The sequence below is a fragment of the Schistocerca nitens genome, chromosome 8 (genome assembly GCF_023898315.1).
Source record: "Schistocerca nitens isolate TAMUIC-IGC-003100 chromosome 8, iqSchNite1.1, whole genome shotgun sequence".
NCBI classification, from domain to species: Eukaryota; Metazoa; Arthropoda; class Insecta; order Orthoptera; family Acrididae; genus Schistocerca; species Schistocerca nitens.
The window spans coordinates 463,332,145-463,356,624 of record NC_064621.1 but is presented as its reverse complement, the minus strand read 5'-3'; the positions used below and the strand labels follow the sequence as shown (position 1 = coordinate 463,356,624).

The 24,480-nt window shown below is 39.8% G+C and overlaps 1 protein-coding gene across 1 annotated transcript in view; it reads right to left on the bottom strand.

Moving 5' to 3' along the window:
* Positions 1–24,480, bottom strand: part of LOC126198732 (uncharacterized) — a 257,125-nt gene that overhangs the window by 66,765 nt on the left and 165,880 nt on the right. Inside the window, exon 8 of the mRNA XM_049935253.1 lies at positions 2,620–2,847. Coding sequence (XP_049791210.1) covers positions 2,620–2,847 — 228 coding nt within the window. The remainder of the gene's footprint in view (positions 1–2,619; positions 2,848–24,480) is intronic.

The window sequence follows — 24,480 nt, the reverse complement described above, 5'->3', positions numbered from 1 at the left end:
CACTCTTGACTGAGAAATGGCATTTGGAAATTGCACCACAAAATTGTGTCAGGTTGCAACTCACTACTTGATGACATCATCAGGTAACAAACATTGGTCATTTTTAAATGTGATCAGGCCTGATCACAGCTCTTGAATTTAAGCCAATCTCTTGCAAATTGATTTTACTGGAGACTGCTCAAATGATTCAGAGAAGGTGGCACACATTTCCTCTCACATTATTGTACAGTTACTAATTTTATGACACTGCCTGAAATAAAAGCACATTTATCCCAATCAAATACGCTGCTTAATGAAGTGAGGCCTTGCAAAATAAATTCCTAAACACCCTCACTATCTCTGTCATTGTGTGCCCCATCTGCGGATATTTGTGTACTCACACCCACATCACTAGTTGCTTCACTACAGCTGCTGTGTCCCTAACATCAGCTATATATTCACAGCTGAGACAATGCAATAACAAAACAAAACAGTACAACACTGACACTAACGCTTTTCATCAGCTTCAAAACACAGATACCAATAAGCAACTATTTATTTACTCCAATTCTAGAAAGCCAGTAGGAGTATTTCTCAGACAGTCTGTATGTCTGCATGAGACAGATGTTTGGAGTGTGTCGCTCAGGCCTGTCCTGCCCATACAGTCCTAATTTGTGTATCCTGTAAGGTGATATTGATGTTTTGTTTGAGAAGTTTGTTTTTACCTTCAGAAATCGATTGTTTTTAGGTATGATCTGTTGAGTTGAAATCTCACTCTGATATTTCAGATCTCAAAAACATTTTTTCCAGAGACTGTAACATGACTGTTCTCAAATTCCTTGACTAAAAGTTTACAATATTATGAAAAGGAAAGTTGCTACTCACCATATAGCGGAGATGATGAATTGCAAACAGGCACAACAAAAAGACTGTCACAACACACACACACACACACACACACACACACACACACACACACACAAACACACACAAAACTGCAGTCTCAGGCAACTGGTGCTTTCAGCTGCCTGAGACAGGAGTCGTGTGTGTGTGTGTGTGTGTGTGTGTGTGTGTGTGTGTGTGTGTGTGTGTGTGTGTGCGTGCGCGCGCGCGCGCACGTGTGTGTGTGTGTGCGTTTGTGTATTGTTGAGAAAGGCCTCAATGGCCAAATTTATTTGTGACAGACTTTTTGTTGTCCTATCTGTGAATCAGCATCTCCGCTATTTGGTGAGTAGCAACTTTGCTTTTCATAATGTTGTTACATTCCATACTGGATTTTCCAAGAAAAAATTTTGGTATTCCCAAGTTTTCTTTTAGAATACAAGTTCAACAAAGCACAGAGACATGAGTTTCAGAAGAAAGAATTTATGCAGGTCTCCTGTTTTCCTGTTCTTATTTAGCCTTCAATGTGCTGAGCGATGCTCTTTATTTATTTACAGTATTCACAATGGTATTCAACTCCTGTGGATTTTCGTATTACCATGGTTTATAGGAGTGTGGGCTTTGACCAAATTATACACTTTGTTGCTTGTTTTTGCAATTAGTCCTGAGATTTTGTTGTTGTTGTTGTGGTCTTCAGTCCTGAGACTGGTTTGATGCAGCTCTCCATGCTACTCTATCCTGTGCAAGCTTCTTCATCTCCCAGTACTTACTGCAACCTACATCCTTCTGAATCTGCTTAGTGTATTCATTTCTTGGTCTCCCTCTGTGATTTTTACCCTCCACGCTGCCCTCCAATGCTAAATTTGTGATCCCTTGATGCCTCAGAACATGTCCTACCAACAGATCCCTTCTTCTTGTCAAGTTGTGCCACAAACTCCTCTTCTACCCAATTCTACTCAATAGCTCCTTATTAGTTATGTGATCTACCCATCTAATCTTCAGCATTCTTCTGTAGCACCACATTTCAAAAGCTTATATTCTCTTCTTGTCTAAGCTATTTATCGTCCATGTTTCACTTCCATACATGGCTACACTCCATACAAATACTTTCAGAAACGACTTCCTCACACTTAAATCTATACTCAATGTTAACAAATTTCTCTTCTTCAGAAACGATTTCCATGCCATTGCCAGTCTACATTTTATATCCTCTCTACTTTGACCATCATCAGTTCTTTTGCTCCCCAAATAGCAAAACTCCTTTACTACTTTAAGTGTCTCATTACCTAATCTAATTCTCTCAGTATCACCCGACTTAATTCGACTACATTCCATTATCCTCATTTTGCTTTTGTTGATGTTCATCTTATATCCTCCTTTCAAGACACTATCCATTCCGTTCAACTGCTCTTCCAGGTCCTTTGCTGTCTCTGACAGAATTACAATGTCATCGGTGAACCTCAAAGTTTTTATTTCTTCTCTATATATTTTAATTCCAACTCCGAATTTTCTTTTGTTTCCTTTACTTCCTTTTTTTAGATGGACAAATAAAATTATTTACTAGTGATGTAGTAGTGATATGATGTCCAGCACAGAGACTGTAATTGTTGGTATCTTGTGTAACAATATTCTGAATGTACTGGCAATGAGGATAGGCATTCTTGATAACAGTTAACGAAAATAAATATTTGCTATTACCAACTAACAGTGGTTCAGTCATGTAAAAGTTACACTGCAGTGAAAGTAATCCAGACTTACCTTAATCTTTGCATTGCATTCTGCTTCTTTATTTTTTAATTCTTGCTCCATATCATTACACTTAATTTCCAGCTTATTTATCAGTTCATCTACATCATTACTGTCTTTTGTAGCTGACTGACTAAGCAACTCTAATTTTTCTTTTGAGTGCTGAAGTTCATGTATAGTTTCTTCTAGGTTACTGCATTCTTCAGAAATCCCTGTCAGTCTCTCTTCCATTACCTCATTCTGTCTCGGAAATTTGTGGTAAGATGAAACATATAATTATTCACATTAAATACACATAAAAAGAAGCAGTTTTGTATGAAATAAACAATATTTAAAATGGTAGGAAGTACATAAAAATGTAACTTTCAATGAGATGGGTAGTAATTGCATGTAAATGAATTTTTTTCTCAGAAAGCCCAGAAAAAGTTACTCTATGCTGCCAAAGTCCAGCATAAACTGAAAACTATAAACCACTGTTTTTAATATATTAACTTTCATGGAAAATATTGTTATGAGGCCTCTACAGACAGAGCACCTGTTATTGTGTTATTGTAGTTTTCCCAATCCTGTACATCAACTGGCTGAAGCAGTTGTAATGGTCTATTTGTCCTGTAATGATTTTCTAATTAATCTCAGACTCTTTCTCTCTAATGCATCCCACTACCACATTAACCTGAGCTCTGAATATAAAGTTTTGACTAACAACACTGAGAGGCAATTCTCAATTTCATGACTGCTTAAGAGAGACATGAACAAGCTGACAACAAATGTTTACTGCTGATTTTAACACTAAGCGATTACTGTGATAAAGTTGCACTTAATTACCCAAGCTCCAGTAACAACTAACAACAATGAAAAAGTTAATTAAGCAACAACTAAATCAGGTAGTCAGTATTGGAACTTTTCATTTATACTTACACTAGTCATAATTTTTTTAGTTAAAGAGTTCATTTATTTGCGTCATCTACAAAGCACTGAATGTAGGGATAACTCTCTACTTGCTCTGAAATCATTTCCTGTTAAATTCTCTGGAAGAAAGGTTGTAAGAAAGCAGAATAAGTATTTTACTATGGCTAAGGGGCTAATGCAATGAAGTTCCAAGTAGTTTTTATTAGTGGTGTATATTTTTAGAAAATATGCTAGCTTAAGGAATTACGGAAATGAAACTCTGAATCATCCCTACAGTGTTGTGAACAGTTTAAAAAAACGTTTCCAGAAAGTCTTTGAATCTACATGAATAGTTTTACATGATAGTAGCAGTCCCCTTCCATTATGCAGTACAGTAAACAGCAGCCATCTTTACTTCCAAGACTAGTACTCATGTAATTATTGTATCCCAGGTGTTACAGGCTGAATTAAGTCATAAACTGTGGTGGAGTCTATGACAGTAGCATGATGCATTGTCTGTGAAAAGCAGGATCGTGGGCAATACCTATGTCTTTTGCCACTGTGCTGCTGATGTCCCACCAGCAGCTCCCACAGTCTTCTAACTCACCCTTAACACACTGTGTTGTCCTTCTACCCATGCCAACCCTCTACCTTCTTCTGACAAAGACCCACACTAGGGTTTCTTCTATCACTCTGCTGCCACTGAGAAACATTCTGAGTGTTTGTCCTTCATCCTCTTCTATTAAGTTAATATTTGAAACTCTTGCTTTATTGCAAAAATTAGTAAGTAGTCTCTTTTTCGAAGAAAAAAATCATTAACAATGTTATCAGTTTGTGATTACTAATAGCATAAAAGTTTTACATAATGATAAAGAGGTCTCTCTGTTTGAATCTGTCTCTCAAGGCTTTCACCAATAGCAGGTTTCTTGTTGAATTTGTGAGAGAATGCCTCACTATTCCTTTGTGTGTAGTGTAAAAGACTTGAAAGCACTCACTTTATACCCTTCAACAGTACTGCACAAAAATTACTATTGAAAAGTCTTTTTACATTGGAATATCGTCTTCTGTCTTCAAACACTATACAAATATTTGATGAAGACCCATGAACAAATCTATTTTGATGTCACCCTACCCTTCGCGTTGTGCTATATCCACATAAGATACACCTAGAGGTATTAGGCTGCTGCAGATAAATGCAATGCACTGTGCATCGGTAATGAGTGAGCTGCAAAATACCATGGAAGAATTGGGTGTCAATGTCATGCTAGTCCAGGAACCATATGTCCACACTTCCCAATACACATTGTCACAATAGTTTGACACCAGAATGCCAAGGAGGCAATCATCACTCTCAATCACAAATACCCTGTCACTAAAGTGATGAGCATTCTGTAACATTAGAGATGTGTACTCTTCAATGCAAGTGGATTTTTGCAGTACTCTAACATGACTGAGCCATATCTTGACAAATTATGAGCTACAGTACTGTACAGTTGTGAAGAATATCTCATAATAGGGGCTGATGCAAATGCAAAGTAAGTGCTTGGGCATAGCAGAACAACAGGTGAACATGTTGTAATGCTGCAAGACTTGATCCAAGAACTGGACCTGACTGTTATTATCAAAGATGGGCAGCCTAGCAAATTTGAAAATAGCATTGGTGCAGGGACCAATATAGACATTGTTGTTGTTGTTGTTGTTGTGGTCTTCAGTCCTGAGACTGGTTTGATGCAGCTCTCCATGCTACTCTATCCTGTGCAAGCTTCTTCATCTCCCAGTACCTACTGCAACCTACATCCTCCTGAATCTGCTTAGTGTATTGATCTCTTGGTCTCCCTCTACGATTTTTACCCTCCACGCTGCCCTCCAATGCTAAATTTGTGATCCCTTGATGCCTCAAAACATGTCCTACCAACCAATCCCTTCTTCTAGTCAAGTTGTGCCACAAACTTCTCTTCTCTCCAATCCTATTCAATACCTCCTCATTAGTTACATGATCTACCCACCTTATCTTCAGCATTCTTCTGTAGCACCACATTTCGAAAGCTTCTATTCTCTTCTTGTCCAAACTGGTTATCGTCCATGTTTCACTTCCATACATGGCTACACTCCATACAAATACTTTCAGAAACGACTTCCTGACACTTAAATCTATACTCGATGTTAACAAATTTCTCTTCTTCAGAAACGATTTCCTTGCCATTGCCAGTCTACATTTTATATCCTGTCTACTTTGACCATCATCAGTTATTTTACTCCCTAAATAGCAAAACTCCTTTACTACTTTAAGTGTCTCATTTCCTAATCTAATCCCCTCAGCATCACCCGATTTAATTTGACTACATTCCATTATCCTCGTTTTGCTTTTGTTGATGTTCATCTTATATCCTCCTTTCAAGACACTGTCCATTCCGTTCAACTGCTCTTCCAAGTCCTTTGCTGTCTCTGACAGAATTAAAATGTCATCGGCGAACCTCAAAGTTTTTACTTCTTCTCCATGAATTTTAATACCTACTCCAAATTTTTCTTTTGTTTCCTTTACTGCTTGCTCAATATACAGATTGAATAACATTGGGGAGAGGCTACAACCCTGTCTCACTCCTTTCCCAACCACTGCTTCCCTTTCATGCCCCTCGACTCTTATAACTGCCATCTGGTTTCTGTACAAATTGTAAATAGCCTTTCGCTCCCTGTATTTTACCCCTGCCACCTTCAGAATTTGAAAGAGAGTATTCCAGTTAACGTTGTCAAAAGCTTTCTCTAAATCTGCAAATGCTAGAAACGTAGGTTTGCCTTTTCTTAATCTTTCTTCTAAGATAAGTTGTAAGGTTAGTATTGCCTCACATGTTCCAACATTTCTACGGAATCCAAACTGATCTTCCCCGAGGTCCGCTTCTACCAGTTTTTCCATTTGTCTGTAAAGAATTCGCGTTAGTATTTTGCAGCTGTGACTTATTAAACTGATAGTTCGGTAATTTTCACATCTGTCAACACCTGCTTTCTTTGGGATTGGAATTATTATATTCTTCTTGAAGTCTGTGGGTATTTCGCTTGTCTCATACATCTTGCTCACCAGATGGTAGAGTTTTGTCATGACTGGCTCTCCCAAGGCCATCAGTAGTTCTAATGGAATGTTGTCTACTCCTGGGGCCTTGTTTCGACTTAGGTCTTTCAGTGCTCTGTCAAACTCCTCACGCAGTATCTTATCTCCCATTTCATCTTCATCTACATCCTCTTCCATTTCCATAATATTGTCCTCAAGTACATCGCCCTTGTATAAACCCTCTATATACTCCTTCCACCTTTCTGCCTTCCCTTCTTTGCTCAAAACTGGGTTGCCGTCTGAGCTCTTGATATTCATACAAGTGGTTCTCTTCTCTCCAAAGGTCTCTTTAATTTTCCTGTAGGCAGTATCTATCTTACCCCTAGTGAGACAAGCCTCTACATCCTTACATTTGTCCTCTAGCCATCCCTGCTTAGGCATTTTGCACTTCCTGTCGATCTCATTTTTGAGACGTTTTTATTCCTTTTTGCCTGCTTCATTTACTGCATTTTTATATTTTCTCCTTTCATCAATTAAATTCAATATTTCTTCTGTTACCCAAGGATTTCTATTAGCTCTCGACTTTTTACCTACTTGATCCTCTGCTGCCTTCACTACTTCATCCCTCAAAGCTACCCATTCTTCTTCTACTGTATTTCTTTCCCCCATTCCTGTCAATTGTTCCATTATGCTCTCCCTGAAACTCTCTACAACCTCTGGTTCTTTCAGTTTATCCAGGTCCCATCTCCTTAAATTCCCACCTTTTTGCAATTTCTTCAGTTTCAATCTGCAGTTCATAACCAATAGATTGTGGTCAGAATCCACATCTGCCCCTGGAAATGTCTTACAGTTTAAAACCTGGTTCCTAAATCTCTGTCTTACCATTATATAATCTATCTGATACCTTTTAGTATCTCCAGGATTCTTCCAGGTATACAACCTTCTTTTATGATTCTTGAACCAAGTGTTAGCTATGATTAAGTTATGCTCTGTGCAAAATTCTACCAGACGGCTTCCTCTTTTATTTCTTTCCCCCAATCCATATTCACCTACTATGTTTCCTTCTCTCCCTTTTCCTACTGACGAATTCCAGTCACCCATGACTATTAAATTTTCATCTCCCTTCACTACCTGAATAATTTCTTTTATCTCGTCATACATTTCATCACTTTCTTCATCATCTGCAGAGCTAGTTGGCATATAAACTTGTACTACTGTAGTAGGCATGGGCTTTGTGTCTATCTTGGCCACAATAATGCGTTCACTATGCTGTTTGTAGTAGCTAACCCGCACTCCTATTTTTTTATTCATTATTAAACCTACTCCTGCATTACCCCTATTTGATTTTGTATTTATAACCCTGTAATCACCTGACCAAAAGTCTTGTTCCTCCTGCCACCGAAGTTAACTAATTCCCACTATATCTAACTTTAACCTATCCATTTCCCTTTTTAAATTTTCTAACCTATGTGCCCGATTAAGGGATCTGACATTCCACGCTCCAATCCATAGAATGCCAGTTTTCTTTCTCCTGATAACAACGTCCTCTTGAGTAGCCCCTGCCCGGAGATCCGAATGGGGGACTGTTTTACCTCCGGAACATTTTACCCAAGAGGACGCCATCATCATTTAATCATACAGTAAAGCTGCATGTCCTCGGGAAAAATTACGGCTGTAGTTTCCCCTTGCTTTCAGCCATTCGCAGTACCAGCACAGCAAGGCCGTTTTGGCTAATGTTACAAGGGCAGATCAGTCAAGCATCCAGACTGTTGCCCCTGCAACTACTGAAAAGGCTGCTGCCCCTCTTCAGGAACCACATGTTTGTCTGGCCTCTCAACAGATACCCCTCCGTTGTGGTTGCACCTACGGTACGGCCATCTGTATCGCTGAGGCACGCAAGCCTCCCCACCAACGGCAAGGTCCATGGTTCATGAGGAAGTTGTCAGGCATCTGAAAGCTAAGGCATCAGTACCAACCAGACTATGCATAGACATTACCCTGGCAAATTGGACAGCTGCTAGCAAGTTTATATCCTGGGAGGTTAAACAACTGTCATAACCTTTGATATCAGAACAGTAAGTGTAAACTCTAGAAACACTGAAGGCAAAGGAAACCAAATGGCTGGGACTTGACGCAGCAAACTGGAATGCACTTATTTCTGAAATGGCTTCTTTCTACCTAGACCGTTTACCTGAAAACTTAGGTCTCTGGGTGAATGCCCATATCAGGCTCCTGCAGAGCCTCAAACAGAGGATATAGAGCAATTTCTAAGGCACATTGGGGTAGGAAACTGACAGAGTTCTGCAAAAAAGTCCATAATGCAGGGAGGAATTACCAGTAATCTCTAGAGAGGGGCAGAAGAGATAGAATGATAAATATATATGGGCATCTGAAACTAACAGAGACACTAAAAAGGAGCAATGGGAGTGCTTTCTGAACATACAACTGAAATAAGACTTGTGTAATTAGTCATACAAACTTCCAACTGACAAATTTAAGATTTCCACCATCCTGTCCATCCTCCGCAAGGCAGAAAGAACAATGATCAGTAGCAGGAGAAATGCTGCCAAATGTTTACTGACCTCTCTTTCACCAGATGATCCTGCAAATACACACAACAACCACGAATCAGTGCTCTGTGACCATATAAGTTCACATTATAGCAACAACGATGTCATACTGCCATTTTCTCAACAAGAAGTAGCAGTAGCAATAGCCATGCCCAAACGTACCAATGCCCTGGGTACAGATGATATCTGTTCATAGGTGACACAGAACATACATCCAATCAAAGTGCCATTCATAACATAGTCAGTCTTCTGCAGTATGACAGGAGAGATCCCCTTATCTGCTGGTAACATCACTAAGTTTCCATCTATTGTCATACTGCAGAAGATTGACTATGGCTACAAGATTTGTCAACTTTTAGAGGATCCTGCTTGCAGTTTACTAGAGAATAACCCCACCAGGACACGAAGGTCCTTCTTAAGGAAACAGGATGGCCTGAGGAAGTTGTCAGGCATCTGAAAGCTAAGGCATCAGTACCAACCAGACTATGCATATTACCATAGGTCTGTAAAGTGTGTGTACCACTTCAACCAATTGTGAGCAATATCCATGCACCAACTTACTCCACAGCCACCTAGCTTAAAATGACATTAGCACCATATGTGGGAAAGTGCATCCACCATATCCACAACTTCTTGGACTTAATGGAATGTCCCAGAAATGTACAAATCTTGAACACAGACATCATGGTCAGCTTTGTCATTATATCCCTATTAACCAAGGTCCCACTTCAGGATACATTCAGTCAGATCAGTGAGAGATATGACAGAGCTCTGCTGGATCTTTTCAAGTATATCTTAGCACAGACTTACTTCCTATGTGGAGGCCAATTTTATGAGCAGATTAGAGGAGTGGGAATGGGTAGCAACCTATCTCCGACAGTGGCTAATCTGTTTGTGGAGAAATTCAAGGATGAGGCCCTTACAACTGCTGCCTACCATCCGATGTGTTTCTTCAGATATTTTGATGACATTTTCATCATCTGGCCACATTGTCAGAAAAGACTGGACAAGTTCCTGAACCATCTGAACTCAAAGACATCCCAACTTTAAGTTCACTACGGAACTAGAGAATGATGGTCAGCTCCTGTTCCTGGATGTCCTAGTGAAGAGGAAGGCAGATGGCACATTTGCTCATTGTGCATATAAGGAATCAACACACACTGACCTATATCTACAGGCTGACAGCTGCCACCACCCAATACAGAACAGTGGAGTGGTCAGAACACTTGTACACCAAACCAAGACACTCTCTGACCCAGACAGCTGGATAGCAGAGTTAGGACACCTACAACAAGTATTAATGGATAATGGATATTCAACCAGGGACATCTGCAAAGCATTACATTCCACCAGGCAACCTAGTGCAACAGAACAGGAACAAGAAGAAGAGGCCAGGAAGGTAGCCTTTCTACCATATGCCAGATCTACCTTTGTTAAGATCAGCAGATTCCTGAAGAAACACAAAATCAAATATATGTCCTATCCACCCAGTAAGATCAGAGTGCTCATTGGAATTGTCAAGAATTATCTGATATTTACCATACACTTTGTGAATGTGGTGTGTATTACATTGGTTAAACTGCCAGGATAGTGGACATAAGATGTAACGAACACCAAAGACGTACCAGGTTACAACAGGCCACTAAATCACCAACAGCAGCTCATTGCCTGGAGCTTGAACACACCATGAATTATGATCCTAGCTCAGACTCCCAGTGTGGGATAGTGGCATCAATGAATATATTGAAATCAAGATGGCAGAGAACCTGAGCAACTGGGAAGCAGGATACCAGTTCAGTACAGTGTGGTTCAAATGGTTCAAATGGCTCTGAGCACTATGGGACTTAACTTCTGAGGTCATCAGTCCCCTAGAACTTAGAACTACTTAAACCTAACTAACCTAAGGACATCACACACATCCATGCCTGAGGCAGGATTCAAACCTGTGACCGGAGCGGTTGCGCATTTCCAGACTGTAGCGCCTAGAACCGCTCGGCCACCCTGGCCAGCCTCAGTATAGTGTGGTAGCTGGCTTTGGAGCTACTATAGAAAAACCAGAAAAAAAAGTTCCCTTTTGTGGTAATGAACCTCAGATGACCATGTGCATAATTAAAAGAATCAGACATCATAGAGTACACCATGCAGCAACTACCTCCTCAGAAGACAGCAACAGCGGTCATGGACAAGATATGAAACAACATCAACCACCAAAAACCTCATGCACAACACAACTTGAGAGCATACATAATACAGAACTCAAGTTAGTGGCTACCACCACAAGAGATTGCTGTAGTATGCACAGACATAGCATGCAACACCAACACCAGCCTGATACTGCAAGAAGTGCACATCACACTCGTGTACCAAATTCAGAACACCAGGTCACACAAAGGACTTCACACAAAGCACTCTTACAAACTTGCAATAGGATTACCGAGAAAATAAGAGTATGCAAGTTGTTTATGCGTGTTAGTGTGCCAGTATTTTTCAGTCACATTGCTGGAGATGCACTGGGTGAAGTCTGTGATGACAGATGGATAGACAGGAGAGAACTGGTTGTATTGTCTGCACATTCCACTGATGTCAGTCTTTTGGATTACTATCTGGGAGGCCACTGAAGACATTTGGTATATTCACAAGACATAACAAATGCAAAGAAATTTCATCAAAGTGTTATGGAAAGCTGCTAAGGCATTTGATATTATCCATGGATGCTTGAAAGTTTGTGACATTCCATGATACAATGAGTAGATTCATGTATACACACAACTGACATTTGCTGTCAGTTCCTAAATGGAGGACTTTGAAGAATGTTCTTTCATTAATAACATATGAAGAATTTATGTATATCTGTCATTTCAGACCTTCTTTCTTCTTTCGGTGTAAGTAATCTGCACACAATAGTTTGTAAAAGTATTTCTGTCACACTCCATGTGCCAATTTGTTTGCTGATCATGTTAATATATGTATCAATCTTTTCAGTGTATTGTACTTCTTAAATTTGAGTAGCGTAATTAAAGTTGAAAGTTCAAAGTCCTCAGTAGGAAGTGTTAAATATAAACCAGGCCCATCATTTGGCTAGAAGCACATGATAAATCACTTTACACTTTACACAATAAAATTGGGCAATAAACCAACCTTCAACAGCCTATGATTGAACCAGGACAGCCCCTCTGGTCCCAGTTTGACATTTTGTTGTGCAGTTCACGTCAATACATTGCAGAACTTTGTAATTCTATCTATGCAAGCTGAGAAGGTGTCAAACCCTGGGATGAAAAAATTCACAAATTTCATTTCTATTTCAGGAATTGGCATGTCCTATTTCCAGCTGATGCATTTATGTTCATAGATGAAGCATAAATAAGAAAATCTGCTGTATAAAATGCCAGTGTGTTTTGGTGTTTCTTCAATGTCTCTGCGATCTAAAACTGAGTGTAGCCTCAGAAAACTGCCACAGATCCAGGATTTACATAAGCGAAAGGTACCCTACTGTGCTGATTAAGTTATGCTAGGAGGGAGGGGAAGATGGTGGGGCCTTCAGAGAACTGATGACTGATATCTGTCTCTTACACTATAACCATGTCATGTTGTGCTAGGAAGGGATGAGAGAGATGATGAGGGAACTGGCAATCAACTCCACATGCCAGATATTGGTGCAGCTTGGTATGGATGTGTACAATGTAGTGACAAAGAAAAGTTCTAGAGACTTGTGGCACATTTCTGCAAAGATATTCATGTCTTCATTGTAGGATAGTCCTAAAACTACCACCTTTCCAAAGGAAAATGGAATAATTTACCTCAAATAGTATGACGAACAAACAGGCCTAAATTAAGTAGATTTTGTGATGACCACAGTGTTTTCAGTCTCACTTACTTGGAAATGTCAAAATAGGCAATTCTCTGTTTTAGCCCTTTCAAGCCAGCATAGTGAGAGTCAAGTTGTGTCCTCTGGATGTGAGCCAGTCCTGCCTGGATGTGCACACTGTATGCTGTACTTTTTGCAGTCGCCCTTGTACTTCTCTGTCGCTGCTTTCACACTCACAGTTTAATCATAGTGATATGACTATATATTATATACTTACTCAGGAAAACATTTATGCATATATTCAAATGTTTTTATCTTCATTTTGAATAAAAAGGTTGTTCTGGATCTTTTAGATAATTCATGTAATTTTTTTGTACCTTCTAGCAGATCCGTGGTTTTGGACACAGCACTGGTGAGGTGGGTGCTTTATTATTTAAAATGCATATTTAATGTTATTTCTGTTTTCACATGTACAGTAATGTTTATTTGCATTTGGTTTACATTATATTTCACTACATTATATCATGTCAGTTACACCTCAAAAATCCTTTTGTATATGGTAAATCGTGAAGCAGGGAAAGGCACACAGTCTTGTATTGCATTCCTTACATCACATATTCATCTGCTTCCTCCTCTTCTGCTCCTTATAGATAACACAAGTTCTGTAGCTGCTCCACTCATCAAGCAGATAAGGTCCTGCTGTCAGTCTTGAGGGAAGTTCAGATCTCTTTCCTCTGCCAGATCTTCTTTTCTCTACTTTACATTTTTCCAGGATTTCCTGGATGAATCCTATTTGAAAGTTGGTGTAGGTAGTTTTCCTTACAAATTTCTTGTATTGAGCTGGCGTTTGTGGCCAAGCAGTTCTAGGCGCTTCAGTCCGGAACCTTGCTTCTGCTATAGTCGCAGGTTCTAATCCTGCCTCGAGCACGGATGTGTGTGATGTCCTTAGGCTAGTTAGGTTTAAGCAGTTTTAAGTCTAGGGGACTGATGACCTCAGATGTTAAGTCCCAGAGTGCTTAGAGCCATTTCTTGTATTGGCAATAAGAGTTAAAAAGTGACATGTCCACAATGTGAATGAACAACTTATGGTACCATTTAGTCAATTTTCTGCCGCTTTCCACTGTCTTTATTACCATGTCACTTGTATCCACAGATCCCATTGATTTATTGTAGTCCAGTACTATTACAGGTTTCAAATTCTTTGGCCCTGTTTGACGATTCACCTTTCATTTCTGCAGAGTAGCCCGTCAAAAGCATCCATACATGTCTTTTGTCACATTGTTTCAGTGCTAACAGTAATCACTATGCACAACCAAAAGTAAACTCACCTTTCTTTATTTTTCAGCCATATTAGGCATATATTTTCTTGTGTCCCTGACAGCACTCCTGAGGAAGCTCGAATGGTATGGTGTAAGAGGTGTGCCAAATCAGTGGATTAAATCATATTTGGAATATCGCTCTCAGGCAACTGAAATTAAGTACACGGAAGGAAATGAACTCCAGGTACACCTTTCAGAACCATGTGGACTAAGTCATGGTGTTCCACAGGGCTCCATTTTAGGTCCCTTTCTTTTTTGGTCTACATTAATGATTTCCCATCACACGTTAGGGATTCTGAACCAGTACTGTTTGCAGATACACCAGTCTATTGATTGAAGGGAATAATGAAGAAAATCTTACTGCATCTGCAAAAGATATTACAAAAGGAGCGTCTGAATGGTTTACCAGAAACAGGCTAATAGTTAATCTCCAAAAAATGGTACTCATGAATTTCCACACTGATCAAAATAAAAATCTGGCACAACCTGTAATATGTATAGATAACCAAAACATGAGTGCTGTCAGTGAAACTAAATTTCTTGGTATTCATATCCAGGAAAATCTTAAATGGAACACTCATATCACAGCCCTAAATTCAAAACTAGCAAAAATGAGCTATGTGGTAAGAATTCTCTGCAACAGTACTAGTGCAGAAACAGTTAGGACTGTATACTTTGCTCGTGTACATTCAATACTGAAGTACGGTATCATTTTCTGGGGAAATGTACATCAGGCCATAACAGTTTTCAGGAAATAAAAGGCAATTATAAGAATAATGAAACAAGTGAGGAGCAAAAAATCATGCAAGCCTTTCCTAAAAGATCTAAAGATCCTACCCCTTCCCTGCATTTATATACTGGAAGTAGTCACACATGTCAAAAAAAGCATACTGAGAAAAGAAAACATTTTTCCTCAAAACAAAAGTGTCCATGATTACAGTACCAGGTCAGACAGTGACATACATGTTAATCACTGTAACACCACATTATGTCAAAAAGGTGTATATCGTACAGGAACAAAACTTTACAACAGATTACCAAGACATATAAAATCTCTTACTGAACTACAAAGCTTTAAAAAGTCTGTGACATCCTACCTTCTGAAAAACTGCTACTATTCAATCTCACAGTATCTTATGCAAGAAAAAATGTATTTTGTATCTTTAATTGTAGAAATAAGTTATAAATATACAGTATTTCAAACATTTGTAATTATTAACTGTATAGATCCAATTTGTCATAAAAATTTATAAAATGTATGTTTGACATTTGAAAATCCAATAGCTAAAAAGGTTTTCTGTCCAGTATCCTGTGTACAATATATGTACTTAAAAAGAGATTTATATGGACAAATAAATAAATAAATACACAAGCATTGGTTGCCCGGTCATACAATCAACAAAACAAGGCGGGGCTTGTGTACCAGGTGTCACAGTACAGGGTATTGCTCTTTCATAACTATGGCTCAACCAATGAAGCTACAACATCTTCTGAGATGCTGAAATCATATTTATGAATATCTGTATGTGAACTACAATAGACAATGAAATCAAAAATATGATTTGTGTGCACATCATGAATAATGAAAATCTTTATTGCAAAACAACTTTGTTTAGCAGGTGTATACAACTCGATTTTTAGTCTGCCTTTGAATAATAGAAGGCTTTCATTTATGCATAACTTTTCATAAGGACAGAAATTTTCCTTATATTGTTTTTTAAAGTGGTCAATTACTGGCTGTAGCTTGTATAAATAGTCATTACTGTGAAACATTTCATTATTGGCAAAATGTAAAAACCTCAAGATATTATGAAATTGGTCTCTAGGTAGTGGTTTAGAAAAAATGGTGTATGAATAACAAGTTTCTCAGACTAATATTATGACAGGCTCAATTTTCTTACTCTTGTAACGATAAAGATAGTAGCAATAAAGATGTAAATATCATTTACATTCATGTCACTCCATACTCTTTGGCCCTTCTTCGGAACATGACCAGCCACTATTTTAGAAAGGTATCTTTAGTTTCCTCACACAAAATGTTTATGATACCTGTGCTAAAGGAAAACTGAAAGAAACTTAGCATGCTGTCATTATTTACAACACCTTTCAGTCCAGAAATAGCTGTGTCAAAAGTATATTTCTTCTGGTTCAAGCTTTCATTTTTCCTCATTATTATTATTTTTTTCCTTGTTAGTTCTGGTGCATCTTCATCTTATATCACTATCTGTAGATTCATTTGCATCTTCCATAGACAAGACCAAGTCTGGAGATGTTTTAGATGTTGATGGAACAGCTGGAATAGCAAATGTACCTAATGTAGAAGTAGGGACAAAAGGGTTTTTACATTTATCTTCATCATCATATTCAAATGATAATTCACTTTTATCTTCAAAATCACAACCCAGTATGAGGGAAAGAGCTTCCTACACAGTATATCATTTGTCTACCATATTAGTCCTGGTAGAAACTAAATGAAGAGCTCAACACATCAGTACAGAACTGAAACAAAGTGGGAAATCAGTAGTGCAACAGAAGCCAAAACTGTGCTTTCAAACTGAATGCAACTGCCTTCTGGTTACTCTATTGCTAACTACAGTCTTCCAAGAGAGCTACTAGATGGTGCATAGATCAAAGAGAAGATGAGCATAGTGAAGCGAAGAAATGCCAAGAGAGATGGAGCTGCTACACCAGTCCATCAGCTGAGAGGCACAGGTTGCCCATCAGCTGAGAGGCACAGGTTGCTCTTGACTTCTGCAGCAGTTCACCGGCTGAGCGGCACAGTCCCTCCCGACTTCTACTGAAGTTCACTGGCGAGGAAGAGTTAACTGAATAACAGATAATAATTTCTAGAAAAGAAATGCATGAGAATTCTGCAATGAATTCCATGCTTCACATTTCAGGAAGGAGCTAAGTGACAAATAACTTTCCCCTTTCTCCCTCCAACAAACACCTTTGTCTAATCATTTAAACTCTTATCATCATTTTCACAAAATGACAGTTGTTTAATCAATACTATTTTATTGTTTACAATCATTTTCAGAATAATGTAATTTCATCATCTGCAATGAGGAAACAATATGTTACGGTAATGGATAAGGAGCAATTTAAAAATGAAAATGTAACAACAAACTGATGATGAGACATTATTCACATAAAGCATAAAAAACAACTGAAGTTTCCTTCCACCCTGTATCATCTATGGAACAACAGAAGTTCCACATTCCAATCTGGAACCAAAGAAGTTACCAAAACAAAAAAAGTTTCTTTTGCATATTGCATTATCCTTTTTCTCTATTTTAAATTTCTTATGTATTTTGTAATTCTGCAGATAGTGCTTTACAAATGGATTTTATTTTATTCTGGTGTCTTCTTAGATTCCCTATTTTATAAACTGGAACACGGAATTTTAGTCCCACAGATACTATAGGATGGAAGACACTCTTAGTTTTTTTTTTTTTTCCACTTTATGAGAGTAGCATCCATTCATCAGTTTGCTGTTACATTTTCATTTTTGAATTACTGCTTATCCATAATTGTAAAATATTGTTTCCATCATTAAAGTGTGTGCCAAAAGTTGGAATTACACCAGTCTTAAACAATAAAATCATACTGGTTCAACAACTGTGCAGTTTTCTTCATTTTATAAAAATGGACATGTACAGTTGTTGTTGCCCTATAAAAATAACTCTTTCTTATCATCATGTATGCCAGTCCTTCCAAGGAATATCACACTTCTTTCTCTTGTGATTTTGGAAGAAGTCATTTGTTACAATCAGCTGAATCTACTGCAGAAGCCTTTTATGTCTCTCATTCCTTTCCCCCATTTTTTTTCTTAGTGCTATTACTGCTCAGTAGTCGCCTGAGCACCAGTTGCGCCATTTTTCAGTATTACTGTTAGTCAACAGTCACCTCAGCAAAAGTCTTTATCCTCTTTCTTTTTTACTTTACCATTCCTTACAAAGTTTAACTTCAGCTATCTGTCTCTCTCTTTAAAGTTTCTATTTTCTCAATAATACTAAGTCTTCTAACATTGAATTTCAAAAATGGCATTACTGTTAATCTTTCTCATGCTGTCCCCTACCCGAGCACCCCTCACCAAGGTATTGAAGTGTTGTTACAACCATAAATTTGTACAGAAGAAGAAAAATGGTGACTGTGAGCAAAATTTAAAAGACTGCATTTCCTTGAGTCTTTAATATAGTGGTTTCCATTACCTTCTCAGACCCAAACCTTACAAAGGCAATTTCCAATCCCAAGGGAAAGATGTTGTTGTTGTTGTGGTCTTCAGTCCTGAGACTGGTTTGGTGCAGCTCTCCATACTACTCTATCCTGTGCAAGCTTCTTCATCTCCCAGTACCTACTGCAACCTACATCCTTCTGAATCTGCTTAGTGTATTCATCTCTTGGTCTCCCTCTACGATTTTTACCCTCCACGCTGCCCTCCAATGCTAAATTTGTGATCCCTTGATGCCTCAAAACATGTCCTACCAACCAATCCCTTCTTCTAGTCAAGTTGTGCCACAACTTCTCTTCTCCCCAATCCTATTCAATACCTCCTCATTAGTTACGTGATCTACCCACCTTATCTTCAGCATTCTTCTGTAGCACCACATTTCGAAAGCTTATATTCTCTTCTTGTCCAAACTATTTATCATCCATGTTTCACTTCCATACATGGCTACACTCCATACAAATACTTTCAGAAACGTCTTCCTGACACTTAAATCTATACTCGATGTTAACAAATTTCTCTTCTTCAGAAACGATTTCCTTGCCATTGCCAGTCTACATTTTATATCCTCTCTACTTCGACCATCATCAGTTATTTTACTCTCTAAATAGCAAAACTCCTTTACTACTTTAAGTGTCTCATTTCCTAATCTAATCCCCTCAGCATCACCCGATTTAATTTGACTACATTCCATTATCCTCGTTTTGCTTTTGTTGATGTTCATCTTATATCCTCCTTTCAAGACACTGTCCATTCTGTTCAACTGCTCTTGCAAGTCCTTTGCTGTCTCTGACAGAATTACAATGTCATCGGCGAACCTCAAAGTTTTTACTTCTTCTCCATGAATTTTAATACCTACTCCAAATTTTTCTTTTGTTTCCTTTACTTCCTTTTTTTAGATGGACAAATAAAATTATTTACTAGTGATGTAGTAGTGATATGATGTCCAGCACAGAGATTGTAATTGTTGGTATCTTGTGTAACAATATTCTGAATGTGCTGGCAATGAGGATAGACATTCTTGATAACAGTTTCCTTTACTGCTTGCTCAATATACAGATTGAATAACATCGGGGAGAGGCTACAACCCTGTCTCACTCCTTTCCCGACCACTGCTTCCCTTTCATGCCCCTCGACTCTTATAGCTGCCATCTGGTTTCTGTACAAATTATAAATAGCCTTTCGCTCCTTGTATTTTACCCCTGCCACCTTCAGAATTTGAAAGAGAGTATTCCAGTTAACGTTGCCAAAAGCTTTCTCTAAGTCTACAAATGCTAGAAACGTAGGTTTGCCTTTTCTTAATCTTTCTTCTAAGATAAGTCGTATGGTTAGTATTGCTTCACGTGTTCCAACATTTCTACGGAATCCAAACTGATCTTCCCCGAGGTCCGCTTCTACCAGTTTTTCCATTTGTCTGTACAGAATTCGCGTTAGTATTTTGCAGCTGTGACTTATTAAACTGATAGTTCGGTAATTTTCACATCTGTCAACACCTGCTTTCTTTGGGATTGGAATTATTATATTCTTCTTGAAGTCTGTGGGTATTTCGCCTGTCTCATACATCTTGCTCACCAGATGGTAGAGTTTTGTCATGACTGGCTCTCCCAAGGCCATCAGTAGTTCTAATGGAACGTTGTCTACTCCCGGGGCCTTGTCTCGACTCAGGTCTTTCAGTGCTGTGTCAAACTCTTCACGCAGTATCTTATCTCCCATTTCGTCTTCATCTACATCCTCTTCCATTTCCATAATATTGTCCTCAAGTACATCGCCCTTGTATAAACCCTCTATATACTCCTTCCACCTTTCTGCCTTCCCTTCTTTACTTAGAACTGGGTTGCCATCTGTGTTGTGACGTAACACTACGCCACACTGAGAAGGAAGCCGAAAGGCACGCGTACACACACGCCGACTGGCGTCAAGTCTGGAACAGGATACAATATGACTGCTATAAAGAAAATACGTAGCTTTGGAATATACTTAACTTTTAATGCTTCCTTTGGTACATCTCTCTTGACTATACAAATGAGACTCGTAAGATACATACACTGTGACAATTGGCGCCTTGCTAAGTCATAGCCATTAACTTAGCTGAAGGCTATTCTATCTGTCTCTCGGCAAATGAGAGCAAAGGCTTCGTCAGTATAGTCGCTAGCAACGTTGTCGTACAACTGGGGCGAGTTCTCGTACGTCTCTCGAGACCTGCCGTGTGGTGGCGCTCGGTCTGCGATCACACAGTGGCGACACGCGGGTCCGACATGTACTAATGGACCGCGGCCGATTTAAGCTACCACCTAGCAAGTGTGGTGTCTGGCAGTGACACCACAATCTGAGCTCTTGATATTCATACAAGTGGTTCTCTTCTCTCCAAAGGTCTCTTTAATTTTCCTGTAGGCAGTATCTATCTTACCCCTAGTGAGACAAGCCTCTACATCCTTACATTTGTCCTCTAGCCATCCCTGCTTAGGCATTTTGCACTTCCTGTCGATCTCATTTTTGAGACGTTTGTATTCCTTTTTGCCTGCTTCATTTACTGCATTTTTATATTTTCTCCTTTCATCAATTAAATTCAATATTTCTTCTGTTACTCAAGGATTTCTATTAGCCCTCGTCTTTTTACCTACTTGATCCTCTGCTGCCTTCACTACTTCATCCCTCAGAGCTACCCATTCTTCTTCTATTGTATTTCTTTCCCCCATTCCTGTAAATTGTTCTCTTATGCTCTCCCTGAAACTCTCTACAACCTCTGGTTCTTTCAGTGTATCCAGGTCCCATCTCCTTAAATTCCCACCTTTTTGCAGTTTCTTCAGTTTCAATCTGCAGTTCATAACCAATAGATTGTGGTCAGAATCCACATCTGCCCCTGGAAATGTCTTACAATTTAAAATCTGGTTCCTAAATCTCTGTCTTACCATTATATAATCTATCTGATACCTTTTAGTATCTCCAGGATTCTTCCAGGTATACAACCTTCTTTTATGATTCTTGAACCAAGTGTTAGCTATGATTAAGTTATGCTCCTCTTTCATTTCTTCCCCCCAATCCATATTCACCTACTATGTTTCCTTCTCTCCCTTTTCCTACTGACGAATTCCAGTCACCCATGACTATTAAATTTTCGTCTCCCTTCACTACCTGAATAATTTCTTTTATCTCGTCATACATTTCATCAATTTCTTCATCATCTGCAGAGCTAGTTGGCATATAAACTTGTACTACTGTAGTAGGCATGGGCTTTGTGTCTATCTTGGCCACAATAATGCGTTCACTATGCTGTTTGTAGTACCTAACCCGCACTCCTATTTTTTTATTCATTATTAAACCTACTCCTGCATTACCCCTATTTGATTTTGTATTTATAAATCTGTAATCACCTGACCAAAAGTCTTGTTCCTCCTGCCACCGAACTTAACTAATTCCCACTATATCTAACTTTAACCTATCCATTTCCCTTTTTAAATTTTCTAACCTACCTGCCCGATTAAGGGATCTGACATTCCACGCTCCGATCCGTAGAATGCCAGTTTTCTTTCTCCTGATAACGACGTCCTCTTGAGTAGTCCCCGCCCGGAGATCCGAATGGGGGACTATTTTACCTCCGGAATATTTTACCCAAGAGGACTCCATCATCATTTAATCATACAGTAAAGCTGCATGTCCTCGGGAAAAATTACGGCAATTTCCAATCCCAAGGGAAAGATAATATCTCGATTTTGAATTAGATCCTCCATCCACTTTTGTACAAGCCACTTGCACATTGATGGCAATTCCTTGTACCACAAAACATGATTTTATTCACTCTTGGGAGAAGCAGCTTCAAGTATACCTGGAGATGTTGGAATAGACGTCACAGATACTAACTAGTGCATCATGGTGGTGTGTATGAAACCTATAAAGACCTTATTATTTAAGATCAGTTCCATTAAGATTGTGCAATATTAATGTCACAGAATGAAAAAATCTGTTAAACACAGCATCACATTGTCCCTCACTGAAATGGTTTCTAGAACATTTCCTAACCATATTGCAATAGAAATATTCATTTCTGTGGGTAGGGTTGGAATGCATACTTGTTCCCTTTCTATCTGACATGATTGTAATCTGAAATATCAATGCATGGTTTTGCAGCAATATATACCAATAAAATTATCTCAAGCCTCCTGCCCATCAAGTGGTTTAAAATCCATGAGCTTTCAGCCAAATGCTCCTCAGTCATTGTCAAGTGGTGACTATCGTGCAATTCTTATATAGCCATGCTGCCTTCTGTGACGTCACTGGGGCTCACTCCAGTGTCATACATGATAATGTTTTCATTTCAGCCTTACAAAGGCTGGTCCCCAGATGTGCTTAGCTGCAGGCCGCTGTCTTTATCTCAATGACTTCTTTTATGTCCCTATCCCATAAACCATTAGTCCATGTAATAACAAACGTCTTGACAAATGCAACACAGTGTACATATTCCAGAGCGTGCTCTGCTGCCCATGATTTCTCACAGAACTGTAACTGAAAACATCTCTCATGTCCTACATGGCACTGTTCAGTAATACGGACAGTCAGTCCCACATAAATGTGTCCATACCCACTTGGTATGGTATATACTCCTAGCATTTGGAGTTTACATCATCTTTCACAGGCTTCATGAGTTGTGGTGGTGGTGGTTGTTGGGATGTTTAAGGGGGACTAAACAGCGAAGGTCATCAGTCCCCCATTCCAAAAAGAGGCGAGCTGAAAATTTGCGGAGCAGGTAAAAACCAAAGGGGGGAGGAGACTCCCCCCCAGGCACTAAAAGAACACAAGTGCAGCAACAAACACTACAAACAAGAAGAGTACAGATGAACACCAGACAGAAAGAAACAGAAGAAAAGAAGATGGCCGGAGACAGGTTGACTGACCACGAGAACAAAAAAAAGGGAAAGAGTCAACCATCCGACTACAGACTAAAACAGCAACAAATTTTGAGAGACGCGAGGACAAAAGACACAGAAAGGGAAAGGTGCAGGACCTCCCTAAATAGAACCATAAAAAGGACTACCACGGAGAAAATTTAAAACGTCATCAGCCATGGAGGCATTGTCGCATAAAACCAAAGGCAAAGCGCCCGGGAGATTAAAAGACTGCCAGAGGATGCGCAGTCGGGGACACTCCAACAAAATGTGGGCGACCGTCAGCTGGGACCCACACCGACACAGGGGGGGATCCTCCTGACGCAAAAGATGGCCGTGCGTCAGGTAGGTATGGCCGATGCGGAGCCGACACAGGATGACAGAGTCCCTGCGAGAAGCCCGCAGGGAGGAGCGCCACACATCGGTCGTCTCCTTGACAGCCCGCAGTTTATTCGGGGATGTCATGCCACGCCACTCAGCAGACCACATCCCAAGCACCTTACGGTGCAACACCAGCTGCTGATCGCGAGCCGTGAGGCCAGTCTCCAAAGCTGGGGCGTCGATCGCCCCTTTGACCAGCCTGTCAACACGTTCGTTCCCCGGGATGCCAACGTGACCTGGTGTCCAAACAAAGATCACCGAACGACCAGAACGGGTAATGGCGGAAACAGACTCCTGAATAGAGGACACCAGAGGAGAAGAGGTATAGCAGCGGTCGATGGCCTGGAGGCTGCTCAGGGAGTCACTACAGATGACGATGGACGTACCTGAGCAGAAACGCATTTGCTCAAGAGCGCACAATATAGCCACCAGCTCTGCAGTAAAAATACTGCAGCCAGCCGGCAAGGAGCGCTGCTCAACATGGGCAGCATGAGCAAAAGCGTAGGCAGTGCAACCATCAACCAGGGAACCATCAGTGTAGACAGTCTCAAAGCCCGAAAATGAGGTGAGGAGCGCAAGAAAACGGCGACGGAGGGCCACAGGCGAAACCGAGTCCTTGGGTCCCTGTGCCAAGTCCAGACGGACGGACGGACGGGGCAAACACCAGGGAGGCGTAGGTGCACGGACCCGGAAGGGAGGCAGAAGAGGGAATGACCCCAGTTCCAACAGCAGGGACTGGACGCGGACAGCTATGGA